Raw genomic sequence first — 24,686 nt, 5'->3', positions numbered from 1 at the left:
TCAGAGAGGAGGAATCTTGGACTCTTCAATTAAACTATCTCAAAATAGACCATGAATTTGAATCTAACCCAAACATGTCTCCAGTGCTGGAGTGGGAATAGATGTCCTCCAAACATGCTGCTGCAGGTAATTTGCACAGCCAAAAGGAGGGAATGGGACCAGGTGGAAATCTAGCTAATAACAGGACTGGCTCCATTCTGCCTCACTTTGTAACTCACAGTTCCAGGTCCTGGGGCTTGTCAGACAAGATGGCACAAAAGTGGGGTTGCATAAATCTTGAGTTTTGGCCTCATCTCTCTGTTTTGGGCTCAGAAGTTCTGGATACAGAAAGCCAGTGTGCTGCCAATGCAGATAAGGGAAAGGAGTATCTGGAAAAGCTTTAATTGAGACAGTAATTAAGAGCTGTTTGAGAACAGTGAGGGGCTGGAGCTAGCATGTTATTGTGTCTTTCGTTTCCAATAACTGCTGAGGTTCATAAAAGCATCTGGCCTGAAAACTGAGAGGATGAAAGGATACATAAAGTGAAATTTCCAAAACTGAAAAAGGCAAACCCCCTGCCTTTCAGCAACACCAGCCACTGTGAATATATCACCTAAATACTCAGACTCTTCCCTGAATTCTGAATGAAACTGATAATGAAAATTTAAACTAAATTCTTGAAATTAAAACTTCCTGCAGATTTGTGCTCAGGAAACTGTGTGCCTCTGCAGGATCTTCACCTCTGACAACAGCTCTGCTCCTCAGGGCAGAGCTCCTTTAACTCCAGGGATGGGCAGAAAGCAGGACTGGGGGCAGAGAAGGATGAGGAGCTGCTGCCAGGTTTCCAGTTGAGATGTGGGAGCCAAAACTGCTCCTCAGCCAGCTCAGGGCTGTGAAACACATTCCCACAAGGATCAGAACAAATGCCAACTCCACAGCTTTCACAAGAAAATACAAATCCACTTCTGTGGTTTAAGCCTTCCCTTAAGAGTTAAACTCACAAATACAACTTCTGCAAGGGAAAGAAAATAGGATGGGAAAAATAGCTATCCTGAAATTCATGCTTAGGGCAGAGCATCTTCTATGGCAAATTCCTACAACATTAGGCAAGTCAATAGTAACAGCTTTTTAAAATCCATTGTAAGAGTGAACTAAACATTTACTAAATTTTAGCAGAGAGTTAAAGCAAAATAGCTACAGAAAAGTTTCATGATTACATTTAAATTATACATTTTTTTCTTCATGGATATAAAAATGGTAGGCAGGAAGACCAACAGAAGTAATTTGAGTTCTTACTTTTACAGAAATTAGCACCAAGATCAATTGTTATCACAAGATGATTTTCTGCAACTAATCTTTCACAAGTATTTACACAATAGGTCTTTCAACTGAGGAAAAATAAATGCAAACAAACTAACTGTGGTGCTGAACAGAAAGCAAACACATACTGCTGTAAGACTTCAAACAGCTAACAGAAAAAAAAGGCACCTTGCATTTTGCAGAACAAACAAGACAACAGCATTCTGTGCAGCAACCCTTCAGTGTGAGCATTTGTATTGATTAAATGCAAGGAAATGCACTGGAGAATGTTTGATTCTAGTCTGAGACTGTAAGCAGGCACTCTGCTTTAAATTTCTGTCAGTTCAGGGCTTTGGTTACTGCTGTGATGCTTATTTGGATATGCATTGTCAGACTGTGCCAGAACGGCTTACAGGGATAATGTTTAAGACTAAAGTTTTTTAAGCAAAATTCAATAACTACCACTTGACTGAATAACATATCTCAAGCCTGTGATGGATTAACTTGGACATAGAAGGAGAGACATTCTCTTTTCTTGCCTTCCAAAAAGGCTCTAGAAAAGAGATAGTAAAAGTGCACCTGAAAATAGTTTCACAACAGGTTCCTAATCAGATCAATAAATAGTTTTTGATTTTCAGTAGCTGAGTTCTAGATCTAGAAAGACACAGCATGGCTTCAGGGCTAGAAAGGCTGAAAGGGCTCCACAGAAATGCCAGGCAGGCTCTAAGAAAAAGCTCTAAAAGGCTTCCAAACTACTCCAGGAGAGAGATCCAGTGGCTCTCTGGCCATGCTCCAGAAGCATCTGGGTTCTCCTGCTCCTTAAGCTGTAGATCTAGAAAGGCTGCATACCTTAAAAAGTCCTAAATGCCTTCAGAATGATCCTCAACATCTCTAGTGAGGTCCTAAATATCTCTATCTCAGGCTTCCAGCAGCTTCTAGACCCAGAAAGCTACAGGAATCCCTAGCAAGTTCTAGGTCTAGAAATGTCGTTTTAAATCTCTTCCTTATTCCCTCAAACCAAATTAAAAAAAAAAAAAAAGGAAATAGCATAAATCCTTCTGGCTGACTGAAAGCATACAAAAATGATTTCACAATGAAATTAATTCCTTAGGACTAGACTACTTATACAAGTTTCAACCATTGAAACTCTTCTGATTCCCTAAATTTTTGGCACACCTTTTGTGAGCCACCCAACAGATTTATAGCTTATGGTTACAATAGCAAAAATCACATTGTTTTTATTACCACTGTTGATATGACAAAGAATTTTAATTCTGAAGTGGCAGAAAAAAGAAATAAAAATGTAGTATATATGGATGGAGGACCTAAAGGGTTTTACATCATATCATGACTTTGCCTGGTTCTCACTGGAGACAACTACACACTGTTCAGTTTCCCATTTTGCTTTGAGCAGTTGATTGAATGGCTATTGAGTGATGTTCAGACATTTATGATTTCCTGCAATGTGACCTACATTGCTAAACTTCATAAATTTATTCTCCAAGGCAGTGTATCATTTTGCATGCCATACTCATCCCAAAGGAAGCTATCAGCAGGAGATGAGGCCCGGTTTATAAAAGCTCAATGTCCTTCAGACACTTTCAACTAATTTGTTTGTAAATGTGCTATTGTCAGAGTAACATACTGTATAAAACATCTATCATTCTGTTTACAGCTCTCTGTGACCTGAACTCCATCATGCACAGCTTTAAGAACACCCTCTCTGTGGCACACTACAAATGGGTAGAACCCATTTCTGTCCTGACATTTGCAATTTTTTCCCTCCACTGACACGGTGTCTTTTCATTACTTTTTTCCTTGGCACAGCCAATGGTAGAAAAGATGCTGCAGCAAACATGGTATCATGGAGAGGTGAACTCAGGCATTCTTAGCTGTCACTGCCCAGGCTGCAGCTCCTGCCATGGTACTTACTCTGACCAAGCCAATGCAAGAGTTTCTATCCCTGCAGTGTGACATCTCTGCAGGACAGATCACCTCAAACTCCAGACTTGTGACAACCCATTTGCTTGTCACTCCCCTGGCCCCCTCCCTAAAAAACAGCTGTGCAACATTTCCAAATGGCCAAACCAGAATACAGCATGCAATCTAAAAGGTTTGGAACAGAGGCAGTAAAGACAGCTCCACACAGAGCTCAGTCATTAGTGTTATGCACTTTGTAACACAAAAAACCTGTTACATCTGTGGGAGGTCCTTTGGCCCATAAATATGTGAAGGACTGCTTGGTGAGAGGAGGAAAGCAACGTGCACACAGTTCTAGTCCTGACAATTTTAAAAACCATGGCTAAAGTAGGAACTGCCTCCATCAAAATAGCTGTTTCTTAAATCACAGGCAAACCTTGCTAGCGGATGTGGATGAACCACTGGGTTAAAAGAAAAGGAGGGACATTGCCTGCTTGGCTTGGCTCTGTATCTTCCCTTCAACACCCACATTCTCTTTTCAGCATACTGGCTTGGGGCTTGGAGCCCAGGAGGGCAGGGACCAGCTTTCACTATCTGATTAGTTATGGTAGCTCTGCAGTGTAGGGAGAAACCACACACACCTGCATGTATACAGACACAGTTAAATATGCATCAGTATCTCCTTCATGCTTACATTTTGTCCATTATGTCTCTGCAACAGATGAAAAAAGACAGATGCAGTAACCAATGTATCTCAACACATTGCAGACTCCCACCAGTCTGACAAAGTTGTACTGAACATTTTCTGCAGTGCAATTCAACACAGTAGAGATAATAATTTTCTGCCAAAAATAACTGATCCACTATACTCCATCGTACTGAAATCATATTTAGATAGAGAGATAACCAAAGGCTACTTGCACATATGGAATAAAAGGGAGCTTTGAGAGATGCTGGTTGCTCATGAAAGCCTGACAGAAGAGCCCAAAATAAGACAGGCTTCTCATCTGGGAAGCCATTCCCCAGGTGGCTAAGACAGAGTCAGGGGTTTGTGGAGCTGGGCAGTGTGACATGGGTGGAGAAAGTCTGGAGGTGGCAGGGCAGCTTGGATGAGCTGGTGGATGGTTATGTGCAAGGGCTTTGAGCATGCGCAGGCAGCATTTGGTGAGCATGGAGGTTTCTTCTAGTTGGAAGGATGCATCTAAGAGCACCTGGACTCAGGGTTCAGCTGCCTCCTTCTCACCAGCCATCCAATTCTTACAGAAGATTTTTCCTTCTTGCAGTTGCTTATTAGAAACAAATTTTTGAAAAAAAGAATTAAAACCTGTGTCTGTGTAGCAGGAAGTAAGAGGGAAGTCATGAGCAGAGTCTCCTTCACTTCCCCATCTAATACTGCCTCAACAATCAAAGGAAAGGATGCAAGCGCTGGAGAGTTCATTAAAATGTACATAGTCTTTTACTCAGTCATAATGGATTATTTATGGCAGATAATTGAAATAAATTGCTGCTTTGCAGGTGCTCAATACAAACAGAATATCTGGGCTTTAAGGGAGAAATTGCAGTATGACTTCATCGGATGCTATCTTGTGTCTATGACTAATTTCAAATTCACTGATAGAATAATTTGATTGGAATATAAATTAGTTCTGACGAAACCAGTCTACTTTCTGTCTGATATTCAAAAAATGACATTGTACACCTCCAAGTTTGATTTATGAGCTCTCAGACTTTTTTTCACCTGCGGTTCTAATCCTATGAGCCTCTTTCCTCTCAGCTTCTGTTGAAGAGAGGCTACTTAGCTGATCCTGTACCCCTGGGAAAAGATATTTGCCCTTATACCCGAAGATCCTCTTTTAAAAAGGCTTTCAGCTTGGTTTTGCTTCGAAGTATGGATGCTAGTGACTGATTGTTCCTGCATATGCTATTATGGCTGGAACAGTTTTGTTACAGCTTCTGAAGAGTAACACTTAATTAATTGGAGGGACAGCTCATTTTTGAAAAGGTTTGAAAATGCCTCAGTGAAGACCTGTTCTGGTCTATTTCTCAGAAGCACATACTTTCTTGTGAGATACAGCTGCTCCTTACTGCACACTCACCTCTCACTACCCTTTCAATTAAGCTTGGCAAAGTCCTGGTTCCACTGAAGTCAGTGGCAAAACAGTTGCTGACTTTGCTGGGGCCACGACTTCCACTCCAGCAAAGCCAGAGAAGAAAGAACACGAAATTAAGCAGTAGAGTAAAAAGAAGCAGAGAACAAGACGACTTCATTTTGGAAAAAAACTAACAGCTTTGTGGGCTCCTTCATCCAGCAAGACCCAGAAAAAATAATAGAGTTCTTTTCTAAAAAGAAAAAAGCTCTGAAATTCTTCTGTAAGGGAAGACCACAAGTAAAATAAAAGGGCCTATTAACTGTTATTTCTGCTTTGTGTGCTTTTGTTCAGCAATTTGGAATATTTATGCTGCATTAATTACTCACAGCTAGAATAATGTATCAAAAGACACAGGAGAGGACTAAAAGGAAAGGAAGAACAGGAGTAGTTTTGCAATACTTTGCTACAGTGAAAACACAGTTGTCCCTTTTTGATGGCACAATTAGAATATTGTGCATCTAATGTTAAAAGGTGCTTTTTCTTCTTTCTGCTTTTACAAGAATGCAGTTTATAATGGCAGGTACGTAGAGAAATATCTAAAGCAATGGTGTGTGTTCTGACCTACAGTACTAATTAATTAATCAGCCTCATGTAATATTGCAGTTGCCCTGCAATATTCTATTCTCAACCTGGCTTAGAAGTACTTCAGCCTAAATCAATTTGGTTTTTTCTGGCAGCTCGCTTCCCCTGGTCTCACCCGGTCATCAGATCATATTTTTGTCTTTCACATATTTCTTTCCTTCCTCCAAATGTACCCAGTGAAAGTTCTGTTCAGGCTGTGCTTGCTCCGATGAGCAGACCCTCATTGCTGCTTTCAAGCGAGGTCACCATGTCCTGGGAGCTTTTTGTTCTGCTCAAAAGGCTCCACAATGCCACTGAAGCATATTGTGCCTGTGCAGATGCTGCTGGGGAGCGCCTGCAGCACTTGTGACTGCGGGAGCAATGTCAGCGTTTGCATTTTTGAGATATAGAATACATTTTCAAGCAATTCTGCTCATCTCACTCCTGCTTCCCAGCAGTCTGTCTCTCACTTCACTATTTCAAGTAGGTCATCAACAGCATCACTTATTACCCTCTCCCCTCGTCTCCATCATTCAAAGCAGGCTGTCCAGGACAACATTCCTGCCATGCATGGGTCCCCTTTAAACCCTGTTCTAGAATTCTGCCTTTTAATTTGACCTGTGCAAGCAAATTGCTTACGTAAGTAACACTGTCACATTTTTATAAGGGAGCAAAACATTTTGCAGTGTCACTGAAGTTTATGTGAGGCAACACAATATAGATGGTTCCCTCACATGGAGAACTGCTGAACAAAGGCTGATGAAGTGCAAATGTCAAGAAAAAGTCTTCAAAGCAGACCTTTCATTTTGGAACACAGCGGTGACAGTTATTAACACCATCAATCAGGTCGGAGCTATTGCTTTGGCACAGACTCGTGCCTAGTGGGACTGACATAAGCACAAGAACAAGACCATGGTTACAGGCAAAGAAAAAGCTCTTGGGATTCATTTTCTGTTGACTTGCAAATGTTTGGTCTCTGTATTTGCAGTGACTGTGCTCGAGACTGGTTTAAACAGCTCCCAAATAATACCTGCAGCCACTCACACAGATATAAATGACTTGTGGTTTGGAGCAGTGGAAATTCAGCCCACATATTTCTCATGGGAGGAAAGATACAGGATGAAATTGCAAGATGGTAGAAATATCTGCTAATTCTCTCAGCTTTCACTGTAGCATTGGAGGCAGAACAGCAAAGCTTATCACTCAAGATGAGCTGTAGTGTTTTTACTTTCACACAAAAACTCCCACAACGTCAATATAACTTCCAAGAACACTGGATCTGATGAAGTCTGGTTTCCTAAGGACTTCTGTCGCATGGCTGACTGGCTTGGGAGTTTAATAAGATCCAAGTGCGAAATGAAGTTTTCTGTGAATGGGGCATTTATTACATCCTGAGTAGAATCTCTGGAGTTTAATAAAAGAAAGCTTATGCTGCAATATTTCCTTTTGAAAGGGCACTTTAGGTTTCTGTCCTCCAGCTGGATTAATATTTTTTATGGAACATGTAGGAATTTAATTGCTGTGAAGGTGGGTGTTTCTCTACAAATTTGTTTGAAATTGGCCCAAGCTTTTAATTTACTGTGAGGAGGAGAATACTGACAGACAGACAGACTGACAGACAGACACATACCCACACAATGTGCTCTCAGCTGCTATCAATAAACTAGCTAAAAAATATCAGAGTACCGTAGGGATGTGCAAACACGAAGAGAGTGTGTACATGTGAGATAAAAAACAATCTAGAGAGGCCTCTGGTCTAGACAAGGATCCAGCCCAAAGCCATCAGGCAGTGAAACTGAATGATGATCCCATCTCTTTTCTTTCTCTCTCCATCCAAGTCCCTTCCCTTGGCACTCCTGTTGTGGCTCATGACCATGTAGGTGCCTGCTGAGCTCCTGGCATCAATAGTGAGTGTTGAGCACATCCACACAGATATTCACATGCAGAGCTCTGAAGAGCCATTTTCTTTAGGTTTGCTCTATTAACTAATTGAAGAACACTGAAATGATCTGTGCAGAGAAGAAAAGTCATCCAAGTTCTGAACAGGCTGAAACAGTTCTGAGAATGCCCGTGCACCATTTAAACAGTTCAACTGAGTGTCCCTTTCCTTCTAAATTCAGATTAAAAGCCCCCAGTGAAGTATGGGATCAAAGTAATTAGAACTTGGTCATTTATTTCCCACAACCTATAATCTTTTCAGCCCCATCTGTCCTTTCTTGCCCTGGTTATGAATCAAGAATATTATGCTTAAGAAGGAGAAGGTGGTAAATAACAAACACATAACAATAAACAAGAATAATACCATGAAAACTGATATTGGAAATAATGATTAAATCCTTTCATAATCAACTCATTTATTAAAGTGAATGCCTTAAAGCTAAAGCTTGTCATTTATGGTGGTGTTTGCAATAGACAGTTACTCTACATATTTACTCCAAGAGTACATTTTTGTACTTCAGTAAATTAAGAAATACTGATTTTGGGCAAGTTGTTGATTTTACTGTCAGAACAAATTTAGCTTTGAGAAATGATTTTATTAACCTATTTCCTAAGTCTCTCTATATACACAATTTGTGAGCAACCCACATTCTCTTGATTTAAATGCCATTTGTAACTTAGCCAAAAACTAATTTAAGTGGAGATGGGCCAAATGCATTTTTCATTTATGTTTATGCCATTCTGGAATAAACTCAGCAGTCTTGCAAGGATATGCACTTGTTTCTAAGTGACAATATCATTCCGTTATTTTCATTGATATCATTCCAGATCAACATGCTTGACTTCAAGGGGGTGTGGTTATATCATAGGCTTTTCTGGTTATCAGCAACAGTTTTAGAAGAAGATGACTGAGCAAATTTGATACAGTTACTTTTCAGAACATGCAGTCTCGGTATTTATTCCATGTCTGTGATCTACTGTGTATGTGAAATACCTCAAGGGTGTGGATTTTGTGGAACTTCAATGAAGAGGTTTACTTAAATCCCCTCAAAACAAATCCTCCAAACAAGAAATGCTTCCGAAGGCTTCATGTTGCAGTGTCCACACTGTGACTTCCCTTATGAGTGAAAAATATACAGAAAATTATATAGTATTGCTACCCTTAGAAAATGAGACTGGCCACTTTTTAGGAATATGTTTATAAGCCATAATTTATTATGTTTTTTAGAATATTTACTGTCATGCATTCAAAATTTAATTGAAGACTACCTCAATTTAGGGGTAAGGCCATTTCTTAGTTTCCCACAATACTGACAAAATTGAAATTTTTTGCAAAATATGCAGCCATATTTTCTTGTAGCATGGAAACATCTGAAGTGTTCATAAAAAAAAAAAGGGTTTATTCCTGCTTCTGTGAAAAGGAGACTGTACCCCAGATGAATGAAGAATGATTTGCTCTATGACATCTTTCTTCTTACCTATGACTTTGTAGAAGCCCATCCTCCATGGAATTGAACTATGTTGTAGGGTGAGCTAAATGAAACTGGTTTCTGGCAAGTAGCCATCCTAAGAAGAACTAGGATTTTAGGGCTACTTAAATCTACTTTACAAATTCAGCACATTTGATTTCAGCCCCAAACGTTTACTTTTGAAATTCAGTTTTAATTTAATAAATAAAAAAATTTTATTTCTAAATTTGCCAGCCCCCTGCTGAGACTTATTTGCTAACGGGGAGTTGCATTTTTCAAAAGGAAATGAAAACAATTAAAACTCCCTATTTGAGATGTAGCGAGACATTTTCTTACTGAGCAAAATCAGCAAAAATTTGAACACAAATACACAGCACATATTACATTAGGCAAATAAAGCAATTATTTGTAGAGCCTGAGAGTGCAGATCCAGAAGGAGAAGGCAGGGAGCAGACGCTGCACCTGGCACCCTTCCCTGACCTCAGAGATACCTGATCTGGTTAGGGGTGCCCCAGGCAGTTGTTAGATGTGTCCAAGGAGTGAGTGCATGTGCTGCAGGCAGCTGTGGCTCCATGAAGCACAGCTCCTGCCAGCTGGTGGGCAGCAGTGCAGCAGGAATGCTGCTGCCTGCCAGCTGCTGCTCAGCACCTGCAGGACAGGCTGGCCTCAAGGCCAGGGGCAGAGCAAGAGCCAAGGTGCCCAGAAGCTGTTTAATCTTAAAACCATTACCAGAATAATTGAAGATTGGGTTTAGCACAACTAAGCCAGTTGACTCTGTTCAGCTTTATATGGAATAATTACACATCAACTGGACCTGAGAGAATACAAAGGCCTGTCTGTCTTAGAACAGGGAGGCTGAGATTCCCCTCCCCACATTTGCAAACACATAGGGTCTACTGAAACAATAAACACACAAAAGAGAAAGAAGTTTCAGCTCAACATGAGGAAGAAGTTCTTTCTGTTGAGTGTGGCAGAGCACTTGGACACCAATAACACTGGAACACCTCCCAGGGAGGTCTTGGAGTCTTCCCTCTCTGGAGACATCCAAACCCTCTGGATGCATTCCTGTGTCACCTGCCCCAAGTGACCCTGCCTTGGCAGGGGGGTTGGATTGGGTGATCTCCAGAGGTCCCTTCCAACCCTAAGAATTCTGTGATTTGGTGACATGTGAAATGGAACACAGACACTTTTCCCTGTTCTGATTCTAGTAACAAAATCCCTGAGTGCTTCTGCGACAGCAGCATTAGATCCCTTCATTTGACCCTTCTTTCATAAGAACTAACCAAAACATTGACCACACATTCTTCAGGTATGTGAATGCAACACCACAGTCATTTGCTATTACTCAAAATGTACTTAGAAACAAGCAACAAGCTCTTACCATTGTTATGCATTGAATTTTAACTGTGATTCTCCAGTTGTGAAGGACGGAGGAAAGGGCAGGAGAAAATGAAATGAAAAATTAACCTGATCTTGGTTATTAGCTGACACAGTCCATAATAGCTTAGTATGTCACTTGAATGCCTCAACATTTTTTCAAGTACAGCTTCTCCCCTGTTTTGAAGCTGATTAATTCAATTATTTCTTGGCAAAGGCCAAGTCCTTCCTTGTGCTGTCTGTAGGTATGGCTCGCTGACTAGCCAAGAGTACCATTTATGTTTCTCCATTATTATCCATATTTCTTTTTTAGCACAAACTAGAGATGTGATAAGTTCTTTCTTTTATTCCTACTTCTTTCACTATTCTTTTTTTTTTTTTTGCTCTTGACGTAAGAACTGAAAAGCATTTTGAGAAATGGAAATGCAATAGTTTCACCACAATATTGCTGCTGTGTAATTACTTATTCTAATTCTCCTCCATGACTTAGAAGCGATTTAGATGTAAACAGAATATCTATTTTTTTCCATTTACTAGTTCAAGCAAATCAGTCTGAATGCTGGACTAAAGGAAAGCACTTTAAACTTCTGATTACCTTCTTAGAAGATCAGAGTAGCAAGCAACTTTTTAAAGCAGTTTGTATTTACATAAGAATGTATATATATTCTCTATATATTCACAGGCCATCTCCTGGGAAAAAAAAACAACCAAGTGTAGTTTTCCATTTATACACCTTAGAATAATCATGTGAGTGGAAGAACTATTCCATACGGTGCCATTCAGAATTATCTGACTCATCCAGCATATTCGATATACAATCTTGGTACAAGACAGTAGGTGATCTGTCTCTACAATGTGTATCAAAGTGACAACACATAAAAACGAGGTGTCTACCTGAGTGATGTCCATCCCAGAGTCACAGCTCAATGGCTGGGTTGATGTGAGGCCATTTGAACCTATTATTGTTGTGATCACACCATTCTCATCAATTTTCCGTATCATTGTACCATCAACGAAGTAAATAAATCCGTGCTTATCTACAGTGATACCTGGACGAAGAGGAAGAGTAAGAAGAGTGTTAGTGCTGGCATTATCTGGATTAAAAAGTAACAGCTTAAAATGTTTCCTCTCTTCTTACACTACAAAAATCTGCCAATTTAAAAAAGTATGATTTTTCCCCCACCCATTACTATTTGAGGCTTAGACAAACTGTATATGGAATGCTCATTCCCATCTATCAGATTAGCTTTGACTTAAAGAGGGAACATGTGAGGATGAAACAAAACAAAACAGCAGAGGCTTTGCTTTTAATGTAATTTTACATACAGAGAACAAGGCTCTTCAACAACTTAATGTCTATCACCAAGTGGGCAATATTAGCTTTTCTAAAAACTTATCTTACAGTTGATTTGTCTTCATTTCCATTTCACTTTCTTCATTCTTATGCACAGACAATTTTTAAATTGCTGCAGTCTCTGAATGATGAAGAGTGTCTGAGCAAGGAAGAAGAACCCACAGAAGGCCAAAGAGACCTGTTCTGATACGGGCTGTACATACAAGTGGCGCAGATCAGGCTCTAGTCAGCAGGCAGAAGGAGCAGCTGTGCTGCAGGATGGATCACAGTGCAGTGCTGTCCAAAATGATGGTCCTGAACTGGAACCAGGCTCATGACATTTGTGGTCATCAGCTGGGGCAGTTCTCCCACTCCTGGATCTGCAGCAGCTCCTGCAGCACTGCACTGCACAAGGGATGGAACTCAAATGCCAGAGATGGAACTGCAATTCCAGGGCTCTGCACAGGAAAGGTCAGGGTCCTCTGCATTTCAGTGGGGAAACTGAGGAATGGAAGGTTTGCTGTCTCCCACCAGCACCTCACGCAACAACTCATGCTCAGCCCTGTTCTGCCTCAGTTTAACAGCTCCTCTGCAGCTCTTCCTGCATTGGAACTGTAAGCAAGATCTCATTTCCCTCAAATATTGAAAATATAACTAGAAGGGCACTTCTATTCATGTTAGACTTGTGAAATCCTTTCTACCAAAACCGCTCAATTTCTTGCTTTAAACTACTTCCTAATTTCCCATTTAAAATTGCATAACTTTGCAATTACAGCAGCTGCTGTGCACAGCCAAGCTATTTTAATAATGAATTTATGTTCTGCTACACAGAAATGAAAGGCAGAGGACTTGAACAGATGGTCTGGACAGTGGCTTATATGGTTCTTGATTTTTGTCCTCTGCATTTAGCACAACTGAAGGCTGTATGTACTCTGAGTTTACAAAATACTTGTCTGCAGGCCAGCTTAGGATCCCATACAGCAATTCCACATGCCATTAAAAAAGAAAAATAGCCTCAAACTGAATTTCCTCAGCTTCCAACCCCAACTCCTTGTACTTAAGGTTTTTTTGTTTGAGCAGTTACAGCTGGAAGAAAGGGAGATTAAGCAGTCTGGGGGGAAAAGGCAAGACCAGGAAACCCTGATGCAGAACATGCATCTCAGGACTGGGAAGAGGGGGTGATGGTGTCTCCAAGCCCCTAAACATATCTTTACCTGGCAGCTGGAAGTGCCTGGGGATTGAGTTTGAGTTGCACACATAACTGAGTGTAATATGCTTTCTCTTGCAGTGTTAACACCTGGGGGCAGGCTCCCAAGACAATCTGCCCATGACTGGTTCTGAGGTGCCTCTTCACCACAGGTGATGTTCAGGCACCTTGCAAAGGCCTGAGGGTATGATCAGAACGTTCTGAGGGTATCACCACATAAAAAATCCAAAAGCCACAGCAGTTAACTTTAGTGTGCAACACTCCCTACTGCATCCAGCTCTCAGGTTATTGGCACAGTGTTGGGAATTGAAACTAATTCTTTAAATTACCAATGCAATGTATCCATCTGGCTGTGAAATGCCCTTAGAGGAGGATATTCGCCATCCTGTCACCTCCTCCATCCAGAACAAAAAGTGCCCATGGACTGCTAAGTGCCCAAGGTACAGGGCTAGGCTCTATCTCCTCATTATGTGAGATGGCTGAAGGTTCTGCAGGACAGATGTCACCTAGGGAACTGAAATCATCTGGTGGGGGTTGGATGGGTCAGCTGGGTAAAACTGGAAGGTTATAGAAAGGCTGAAAGAGGAGCAGACAGTCTCAGAGCCTGACTCCCTGCCAGCCTGCGAGCTCATAAATCGTGACTCCTTGGTACTGGCTCCCTTAGAGGATCTTCACTCTTTAATTAGAAAGTAACTGCACCTTTGGAAACTCCAGAATGACTGGCAAGCTCCTGGCTGTCATCTGTTCCTGAGAAGTCCAAACGTAAAAGGCTGAAGGTGAGCTGAGGTAAAGAGTGAGTCTGAGAAGCAAAGAGGTTTGCTTTGGTGTTGGGGTGACATGGGCACTCCAGCTTTGGGAAGGGATGGGCCCATGTACCTCTATCACTGATCCTGCATCATGTAGTGACATTAGATGGGATCTGATTTGCTTTCCAGTGTGCTTCACAAGCTGAAATGAGAAACCTGCTGTGGGTGGGGAGGGCAGCAATGGGCTGTGTCTGAGCCTGCCTTTGCAGAGGGGAGGTGCTGCACGGTGAGCTTTGCTTCTCAGCTGGATCAGATCCACAGCACAGACAGCACAAGGCCAGGATCTGTCACCAGGGCAAGTGCATCTTCTGTTTTGCGCAATTTGCCTGAGAACAGATGGCTGTGTTGGCTGCAAACCATCCATTATATAAAAATCAAAAATTATGCTGCAATGAAATAAAGCTACTCAGCTGTGTTGTTGAATGGATTTCAAACACTGACTATATAAGAAAATCAAGGATCTTTTAATGTTTCTAGTGTTTCTAGCCCTCCAGCCACTGCAGAAAAGCAACCTGCCTGCAAGGGAAGGATATAGGCCAGTGCAATGGCATAAATAAAACCATCTCTTGAGTATTTGCACTAAATTCCTGGTACTTCCTAATAAGCCACTTTCTTCAAGTACCACTGACTGTATAGATGTTCAGCAATGACTGCTTCCAGAGCTTATGACTCTACAGTAAAACAACACAACTTTACCTACCTCAAAAAATGACTTATGCATTTAAGTCTTGTTGACAAATACCCTACATAAAGCATCCACTGGAAAACAATACAGATTGGTGGCTAAACTGTCCCAATTTATTCATTAGAGTTGGATTCATTAATGCTCCTGTCACATCTTACATGATGCTACATATAATCTGTACTCCAAGAGCTTATTTTAATCCTTTTCTGACGTACAGTGTAGTGCAGAATCAAATCACACACAGCACAGCAATTGTGCTTTAATCACCAAGGAACTGGGGGAGGAAACATGCACATGCTGAGGGTAATGAATTGCACTTGAGTGCAAGTGGGAGCATTGCTCAACCCTTGAGTGAGTAAGAAAGGTAATTTTTTTTTTTTTCCAGAGAAGGAGATGTACTTTGTATCAGGCTCTGGGTCTGATTCTGTTTTTCTTTTTTTAAGGAACTGTAACACTAAATTCTATGCCTAAATGATGATGTCTTTGGGCACTAAAGGGACCTATGACCTATTGCACATATCACAGACTTACCCTGCTTACATACAGATTGCTCATTAAAAACTGATGGCTGGGTAAGGACAAAATAAATCTGTGCCAGGATTTAGTCTCATTGTTTGACTCAGAGCTGAGTATCAGTCTTGCTGAGTGAGATGCTCATGCTGCAGGACTGGTTTTGTCATATTTTAGTCCTGGGAATGCCCTACATAGGACTGAATTTTGTACCTGAATGTGAAACAGTAGTTTTTATGAAGTTGTATCTCCAGTGGATTTACATGCAGACATTTTTGAGCAATATTTATAACACTCAGAGGTCTTTTAATCAGTACCATTTGAATTCTGTTAACTAACATTAAAAATTAACTGCCAGTAATGCTGTCAAATGTGGTGACTAAGTATTATTACTAGAAAGACTATTTTTTATAACTGTTTTCTCCAACAAATAATAATTAGTACAGGAGCTGGGTACACCCATGATAAACATGACTCTAACCTCTCCTGTTATTTGCTCTCCAGAGTTTTGGTTAAAGGGTTATTTCCCTTGGCAGCTCTGCCTTAGAGCACATACATACACCATTATAAATGCAAATAGCACTCAGAAAGCAAATGACTGTTTTTTGTGTAGTTATCATAGGTATAAATTCAAAATATATATGATCATTCAGTCTAGAAATTTTGGCATTTCAGGAGTTAACCTTATAGTGCTAAAAATATGGATTAAAAGTAATATAGTAAATACCCTATTAAGATATTTTCTTTTTTACCCTGTGTCATATCCCACACTTGCATTCTAAGAGAAGCTTTTTTTGGGAACAAATCCTTTTCAAACATGTCAATAAAGAGCAGCTAGAACTGTATGTTGCCCACTTCTTGAAATTCTACTTTACACTTTTTGCTCAGCTGAAAAGTTACAAATGAGCATTCTACATTGAAAACTTCTAATTAAACTTCTGAAGAATTTTTAAAACACCATCTACAGCTACTGGTGAGGATGGATAAAAGAGAATGCCACCTTCTGCTGAAGAACAACTGTATTTAGAAGGAACTTGAGATTCTCATAAAACTTTTAATAGGAAGAAGTGAATCAAATTGGTTAATTACCATTTTATGGTGCTAAAAGGGCAAATTGCATGCCATCCATTTCTAAACTTCTAAATGTCTTCGATGCTTTTAATTAAAGCTGCCATCCAGGAACTAAAGCAATTTTATGCAATTAGTTATTTATAGGTTACCATAATACGCCACTCAAAATATGATTCAAGTGATTTCCAGTCTGTTGCCTTGTGATCTTTGTCATCTTTACTTCCTTACTGTCTCAGCACTAGCTGCAAACTATTCAGTAGTTTTTGTCAGTTGGAACACGACTTCAGCACTTGCACTTGAGTGCTGTTCTCTTTAGAGGCAGATCAGTAGCCTTGGAGCAAACAGTGTTTTTAACTACTGACTGTGAATGAAAATGTTCAGCTTCCAGCCTGAGACATGATGACTGGGGTCATCCTGCTGACATGGGTGAATGGAAAAGTGAATGATTTATGAATTCAGATGAATGTTGGATGAAATTTAGGAGAAAAACCTGCTATCCAAAAAGTTTACAATGTTCTGCAAGTTTCCCATAGTTTGGAAATCATAGGTGGCTAAGGCTACTGAAAAGAAAAATAAGGAATAAATTTAAATGAATTAAAAAGTACATGAGATTGGTGTTTTTTTGCTGATTTTATGATGCATATATAACAATGACTTGAGGCTGAAAATTACTTTGGCTTGTCTATTTCTAACTTTATATACTGCTAATGAAAAATCTAACCCATTCTACTTTCCTTTTTGACTTCTATGGAAAGGTTAAAAAGGTCTTAGGAATTTACAGAATAGCAAAGATTGCTGGAAAAATAGCATTAATCATTACCTTTGGCAAGTGTGTCTGTTGTCACAAAAGGCTGTAATAGGAATTTGGTTGTGCATCCTACTGAAAGTAAAAGGAATCTTCCAGCTGAACAGGAGCAATCCTAAATGGGCTACTGCCACTTGACAAGAGCAAAGGTTTAGTATGAACAGCTCTTACAACTTTCTTTCCTTTAGAATGTATTGCTGAGGATGAGGAGCAACAAAACTGATTATTTCAGGATGCAAGCTACTAGAATGAACACATCTTCAAAACTATGATTTCTTAAAGCAATATTTCCTTAGTAAAGTAATTGCAAGCAAAATAGATAAAACTACACTGAAGAACTGATTTTTAAATTATGCTTCACTTGTGTTTTTATCTCATGGCTATTGGTCTGAGTGAAAAAGTTCTTTCCTACAGCCGTGGATAAGGTATTTTTGTGCATTGGATTTAGAACTTACTCCAACCTTCTCCATTCCCCTGGTGCTTTCTCTGAGGTCACTGCACCTGCAGTGAGGTCACTGCAGTGCATCCAAGTTCTCTGTACTCAGTATGCAGTCAAATTCCTTGAGGCACTGACATGGCTTGCACAGTATGTGCCTAGTTCCAGACACTGGTCTGGACCCAGGAATCAAAAAGTAGACACTGCAGGACCTTAAATGTTTACATCTTTAAATTTAGTCCTTGGGTTTCCAAAAGGTGTAAATCACCCTGATGTTTAGGGTGGCATCACTGGAGGCACCTACTGTTTTCACAGAAGTTACACAGCTTGCATCCCAGCAGAGCTGTCCTGGGTGAGTGCTGCTCACAGACACAAGGCAATGAAATCAGATGTTAATGGACACTTTTCTCACCCTGCTGCCTGGGAGACCCTGGAGCTCAGCAAGAAAGTGGTAACCTGATTGTCTCAAACTCTCACTGCCTCTGTCAATTATGCTTAGAAAGTCAAATCTATTTACAGGTCTAAAGCCCACTGATTTCAGAAGGGGAGGGTAGGTAAGTGTTTAATGGTGTTGATTCAAGCATTGGCTTTGCACAAGTCCCAAGTATTTCCACTCATTTTAGTGCCTCTCACTGCTCCAATACTTGATGATTAATCCAGTTAAAATCAGAACATGATCCTCAAGTACCTTACCATAAATACTGATCAGATTGTTTAAAAGATAGTGCTGGCAACTAGATGTGCCATAAATTATTTCTATTAAAAAAATCTCCAAACCCACCAAACAGAATTCCCCACCCCAAAATTAAAATCTGTTACTTGGTAAAGTTCAAGTGATTGGAATTCAGTCAATGATTAATATCTTGTGTAGTTACTTCTTCATTTTCAATATCTTCTTGTGTAATAAATGTGTTCAGCTTGTCACAGACCTTATTTTATGTCCCCACCTTGTATCATTTCACATTCTGCTTAAGTACTTGGTCATCTATTACATGACTCATTAGTCTGAGATCTCTACAGAATTAAAGAAAGTTGCAGTAAAAATAATATATTGAAGTTCAAATTTCAACTACATCAGCCATGCATGTTTGAAAGCATCTTTCAAAGTCAGCTCAACATACAATAGTGTAAGATTAATTTTCACTAAGCCCCATCTCCAGTCCTTCACAGAGAACTGGGAACAGACTGAACAAAGCTACATGTGTTGGCTATCTGTAAAATGAAAATTGTGGAAAGATGAAATCAGAATTGATTAGTGTTATTTCATTATATTTTCCTGTCTGGCATTTAATTCCTGGTCACTAGGCAAAGGCAGTCTTACCAAATAAAGATAATGACAAAATAAACATTGATGAAAGAAATAATTAAATAACAATGTAGGACTCTCCTCAAACCTCCCTGCATGTTCAAGGAACTAGAAAAATGGGTATGAGTTCAGAAAAGTTAAAGCACTTTTCAAAGCAACTTTCATCCAGAAAAGCAAGTAAGAAAGAGAATTTGAATTTCCACCTATTAACATAGCTTTGAGGATGTTACCAAACAGGATTAAGTTTCACAAGTGTTACACAGTAGGTTTTCATATCAATTTTGCAAATGGAAAAAGAGGTAACTAGATAACTCCTTATACTCTAGATAATCCCTTATATGCTTATACAAGCAGCTAGTAGCAAAAATTAGAGTCCAACTTTTAAGATATAACTAACCAAGGTCAAACAACCACTAAATGGAGTCCTTTTTCACATACTTTCTATCAAGTAAGGGGGAAAATAATTTTTCATTTTTAATGGGAAAAAGGAATACTCAGGACAAAAAAAAAGAATGCAAGCAAAGTAAAAAAGCTAGCAATATTAATGTATCAGCTTAAGAAATAAATACAAGTTATTTATTGAATAATGCAAGCTATTAGATTTAATAACTTGGCAATTACTCTGTCTGGGACCTATGGTTGCACTGTAAAAATCTCAGAGGTATAAAAACAGAAACAATTCATTTATTTCTGTGGTCAAATGCTATATAACACTGTGTGTCTGTGTGTCTAAGGACTTTTAAACATAGTTGAGTAGTTTTTGTCAAAATTTCCTGCTTCCTACAGAAAACAGTTTTCTTTATACTGTTTGAATGCAATTTCAATAGAAATATGACATCTTCTGACTTGACAAATATTTCAAGAACAAGGAAAATAAGAGATCCAAAAGAATCTCTAAAACTGTAAAGTATGGGAGACATCTCTGTTTCTTAACAAAGATCTATGGGTACCAGGAAAACACTTCCTTCTACTTTCCAGGGTTATTCAACCTCTTTCAGTTCAGGGGAAAACAAGGACCTGTAGCTACTTGGCTGTTACTGATCCCACTGCTGGGGACCACGAGCTGATGCTGAATTTTGTTAGGGCCTGCACAAAAAGGGCATGTGGCTGTCCAGACTTACTTGAGATTAAAATAAAAACCTAACAAATTGGATCATTTCAAACTGATGTTATTTAGAGGAGATGCATAAATCTAAAGCACCTGGGAGTCATTGCCTGAATTTGCCAACAGAAGAGTCTTTGTCTGCTCACCATTTCTTTTTAGTAATTGCTGTCTGCCCAAGAACTCCTGACTTGTGTTCTTATTCCTCCTCATTTCTTTATGACTAGAACCTTCTATTAAGGAAGGAAGTATGAGTATCTTTAAAGTAAACAGTGTATCACAACATTTTCATCAACATATTTCCCCACTAAGAAAAAAAGATGGAACAACTGATTGTATTGTAATTGGGTATCATCAATTGGAATCAGAAATAAAACATTGATCACTTTCATAGAATCAGACGTTCCTGATAAAGGATCTGAAAACCTTTGTTTTCCACTATTTTTAGAAGTGATTCATTACATTAATTAGCTGCCTGAGATTAACATTTATTTGTACTTACCTCACACTTACCTTCTATCATTAAAGACATACTAGTCACTCTATAATTACAATGCGTCTCTTGCTAAACCTTAAACCAGGATTATTTGCTTGTCTTAGAGGTATTTCTGCCCGGATGTACATTCTAATATCCTACTATGTACAGCCTTCCTTTATTAGCTCAGGAAAAAGAATCAAAGCCCTTCCTTGGAGCCAGCTGTGAGCAGGCGCAGGGGAAGCGCAGCTCAGCCCACGCAGGGCTCTGCCTTGGGAGCTGCTGAGTACCCTTTGTTCCAAGGATTTCAGTGGGAGCTGAGGGTGATCAGCTGCTTTAGAGCACCAAATCCAGAGACTTTATCACAGTTCTAGTGCACACTGCAAGGGGATTAATTGTGGCTTTGGTGGGGATTCAAGGCTTCACATGCATTTTGCCTGTGACAATACTGGATGTACACTGACAGGGAGGCTGCAGGAAAATGCTTATTTCATGTGCAGCAGGGGAGATGCTCATCTTTTGCACAGTGTGTTAATAAGAAAGGACGAACTAGAGTTCCAAATAAACTCAATTTTGCTCGCTGATTTGAACAGCCCTGACTTACTGTGTATGAGTAAGCTCTGTTAACATTACAACACTCACCTGATGCATAACATCTGAAAAATGGACTTTGAAACCATATAATTTGTTTCAGAGTTACATATAATTAAATGTTGCCACCATGCAATTGAAAGGTAATGAAAGAGGAGTGCTGTCATACAGGGAAGAGTAATCAGAGAATTCTAGCTGGAGCCTGCTGCCCATGCTGATCTCTCATAAAGGCTATATGGCAGACATGAGTAAGCCTCATGAAGCCATTTGGCTTAATAGTTGGTTAAATCATTGCCACAGACACATTTTTGTACATCCAGTTGCATCTAAGTTGCTCAATAATGACAGAAAATACAGGTGACCAACCCTAAGTACCCCAGATACAGACTTTTCTTACCTCTTGGGCTGTTGAGAGAGGCCTCGGCCGCCTTTCCACCATCCCCACAGTGACTCTGGTCAAAAGGAAGGCACTGATCACCTGTTCCTGCCACCACGTCTGCATTTTTGGCCAGATCCTTTGTTTCAGTGAGAGACTTTGCTTTGTAGACTTTTCTGGTGTTGGTATCTGATAAGTAAAGGGATTCTGACACTGGATCAACAGCCAAATAATATTTATGTGCAGGACTTGTACTGAAACAGAAGAGAAGAGCATCAAAGTCAACTTGTTTTTTTCTTGATAGTTTCTGCAGCAGCACAACAATTGTACTCTACTAATCTGAAGACATCAGCTCAGAGATCTGAAGAGGACAGAGGTGTGAGCGAGAGCAGCTCAAAACACCACCAGTGTCCTGCTACAGAGCATGACCAATGAGTTATGGGTCAGGGAGCTGGGGCAGAGACTGGGACTGGGGCAGTTGATCTGCCCATCAGTACCAAACCACTCAGGACAAAGCTAACTGGAGTGAATTCAGTTGTAATTATTAGTATCAAAAGCAAGATCATTTTTCTATATCTGATACCTCCTAGTACTCTTGGCACTGAAAACAAATCTATGAGTTGCAGCAAAGTGAATCACAGGCAGTTCTGGATGGGCACAAATACCTACTCTTGGTTATTTTTATCTGTTTCTAAACCTTAGGAAATACGAAGGTGTGAAATATGGTGCCTTAATTCATGCCGACTCTATTGTCAGGAGCAAGGCAGAAGGCCAAGCACTGTCAGTGCAACCAGGGATGAATTAATGCACCATAATTCATGCACTGTCACTGCCTTATTGAGATTATAAAATGTTATTTAAAAAAATATTTACATATGTTAATTAAATGGAGGGGATCATAAATTCTAATCTGAAAACCGAGCTGCATCTTATTATCTAGTAAGACTTTAAGTTTCTTTTTCAGTGCAAAGTTAATTTCCAGTTAGAAGAAAATTTTTAAGCACATGGCACACCATGCTAGTGTCCTGAGCCTGCAGTAGGGCCTTATTAAAAATCCAGATAGAGAGCCTTTAAATCACACTGCTGGTTACTGAAATGGTGGGAGAGAGGCACAGGCTGAGAGTTTAGGTGCTCAGAAAATAATTTTAACAACTATTGTGCTCCTCTTAGGGGGAGGAGGAGATTTCTGGAAAGTGGCTGGGTTCTATATGCCCAGTTAGATTAAAGAAATTGCAAAATATATCCCCCCTTCTTATTTTTTCAGGAGATATTTTATTAATATTGGTAAAATTAAGTAACACCTAAGATTGCTGCAACAAAGTTGTGAAGTGAGTTCCTCCTCTCACCTGGGCCAGTTCTATTTGTGGTGGGTTTGACAATGCTCAGTGATATTCCCAGAGCTGGGGAACAGATGTGAAACCCAGTCCTAGGAACTACAGGGAATGAGAGGGCAGTGGTATGATGAAAGATGAGTAAGAGGATGAGCTAAAAGCAATTAATGCCAAGGTATCACCACTATAAAATTTGTTTGTTGAAAATATCAAGAATCATTTTTGCTCTCTGGATTGAGGTCAGGAGTCACTGGCCAGTCAAATGATGACTTTTAAATAAAACATTTCTACGAAAAAAGTTGCAAGGAGAATTCTAGATTTTAAATAAACATGTTGTTCAGTATGCAGAAACTGCAGAGAACCAGGGGTCACTCTATATTCTCCTTGTAGACACATTTTCTGTCATCCTTGTCGTTAGATTTAATAGACCAGCTGTTAGAAAACTCTTCATGTTTATGCTTAATGCCTTGCATACTAAAATGCTTAAAGAGTATAGTAAAAAATGGAACACAATTAAAAAAACTTGCTATTTTTGCAGAAGATTGTAATCGATAGAAATCTAAGTTGATTTAAATTAACCTTTTGAAAACTATATGAAGTAGACTAGGATTTAAAATTAATCTTTGCAGTACTGTTCTGTACTAAATTTTTCTCTGTACTTTTCTTGAAGTTTAGTTTCCATTTTTACCAGTTAAACAGCTTTGCTATAGCTTATTAAAATCATGATGACAAGAAAAACAAATGGGATAAGGTGTTTGTAAACACCAAAAATAAGATCAGTGGCATTTTCTATTTACTGGTTGCCAAACTCTCCCTTTTTACGCTTTATTGTCTTTTTTACATGGTAGAAAGAACTCCTTTGAAGGCTAAAAGTTGTGTAGAGGAGTTGGATTTTGAAGCCTTTTCCTGCCTGTAATGTCAGGAGCCATCTTTTACCTGCTGCTTCTATGTGTTTTTTTGAGCAGTCTATACATTTCCACCATGACTATGACCTTTACAGCCTCAAGAGAATGGCACACAGTGGGATTGTTGAGTACTCCCCTATGACCTCAAAGACTACATTAACTTCAAGTGATTTCCTCTTATTTTCTACCAAATCTGCTTAGACAGAATAGTGACAGAGACACTATTATTGTAATTAATAGGGCTGGAGTACTTGATATTGTCATAATTAATTAAGGTTGAAGCTCATCTCAAGAAACGAGTACTAGTGAACAGGCATTAAAAAGAAAAAAAATCTACTTTATGAAAGAAACCTCTAAATGTAAAAGCTGCTTTATGCTTTGAATGCATTATAGAGAAATTTAGTTTACAAACATACTGGTCAGTTTAAAGCAAGTGGAAACAATCCTTCAGTTAAAAAATGGAACTTTGCACTTACCAACTAGGAATTATTCTTCCTTTTTAAGTTTTAATTGCAAAATATATGAGATGTGACACAATCTGATAAATAATTTATAGTACTCAATAGCAGTCCTGTGGCTAAAGTGAGCAATTCCAACCAATATTCTCATGCTGTAAACACAGCTCAGTCCACACTCTGCTCCCTACTATGCCATGTAGTTACTGTTTTATATTGTACTAGTGCTGGTTTATTTATCTCATTTAAGTACTGGAATGCTAAAAAGTTTATTTCTAAGGAGACAGAGTGCCTTGCTGCCTCTTTCTAGCATGCAACATCACTTCTGCAGCTGGACTGTTGGAACCAACTCCCTCACCGTCTGTCACAGAAGCCGAATGTGCAATGTTCATTCCTTTAAAGAAATCCCTAAATTGCAATGCAAAAATGCCAGCTGGAAAGGGGGAAAGCCACTTGCTTTGTCTTTAACTGGAGCAGCAAGGACTGAACTTTGACACAGCATCTTCAGCTCTGGGCTCTGCTGTGTGCTCTGTAACTGGCAGGTTTTAAAGCTCATGGTACCCCAGAACCTCTGAAGCACAGAACACTAAGGTACAGTG

General features: G+C 39.6%; 1 protein-coding gene across 2 annotated transcripts in view; it reads right to left on the bottom strand.

Annotated features, from left to right (window-relative positions):
- The window catches only part of TENM1 (teneurin transmembrane protein 1), a 661,862-nt gene that overhangs the window by 37,001 nt on the left and 600,175 nt on the right, over window positions 1–24,686 (bottom strand). For both annotated transcript variants that reach the window (XM_036401914.1, XM_036401915.2), the window contains 2 exons: window positions 21,418–21,650; window positions 11,588–11,742 (listed from right to left, as the gene is read on the bottom strand). In XM_036401914.1, the coding sequence (XP_036257807.1) occupies window positions 11,588–11,742; window positions 21,418–21,650 (388 nt within the window). The remainder of the gene's footprint in view (window positions 1–11,587; window positions 11,743–21,417; window positions 21,651–24,686) is intronic.

The sequence above is a fragment of the Molothrus ater genome, chromosome 14, assembly GCF_012460135.2.
Source record: "Molothrus ater isolate BHLD 08-10-18 breed brown headed cowbird chromosome 14, BPBGC_Mater_1.1, whole genome shotgun sequence".
Lineage (NCBI taxonomy): Eukaryota > Metazoa > Chordata > Aves > Passeriformes > Icteridae > Molothrus > Molothrus ater.
Note: the sequence above shows the minus strand (reverse complement) of the source record. Positions and strands in the feature narration are given on the sequence as shown.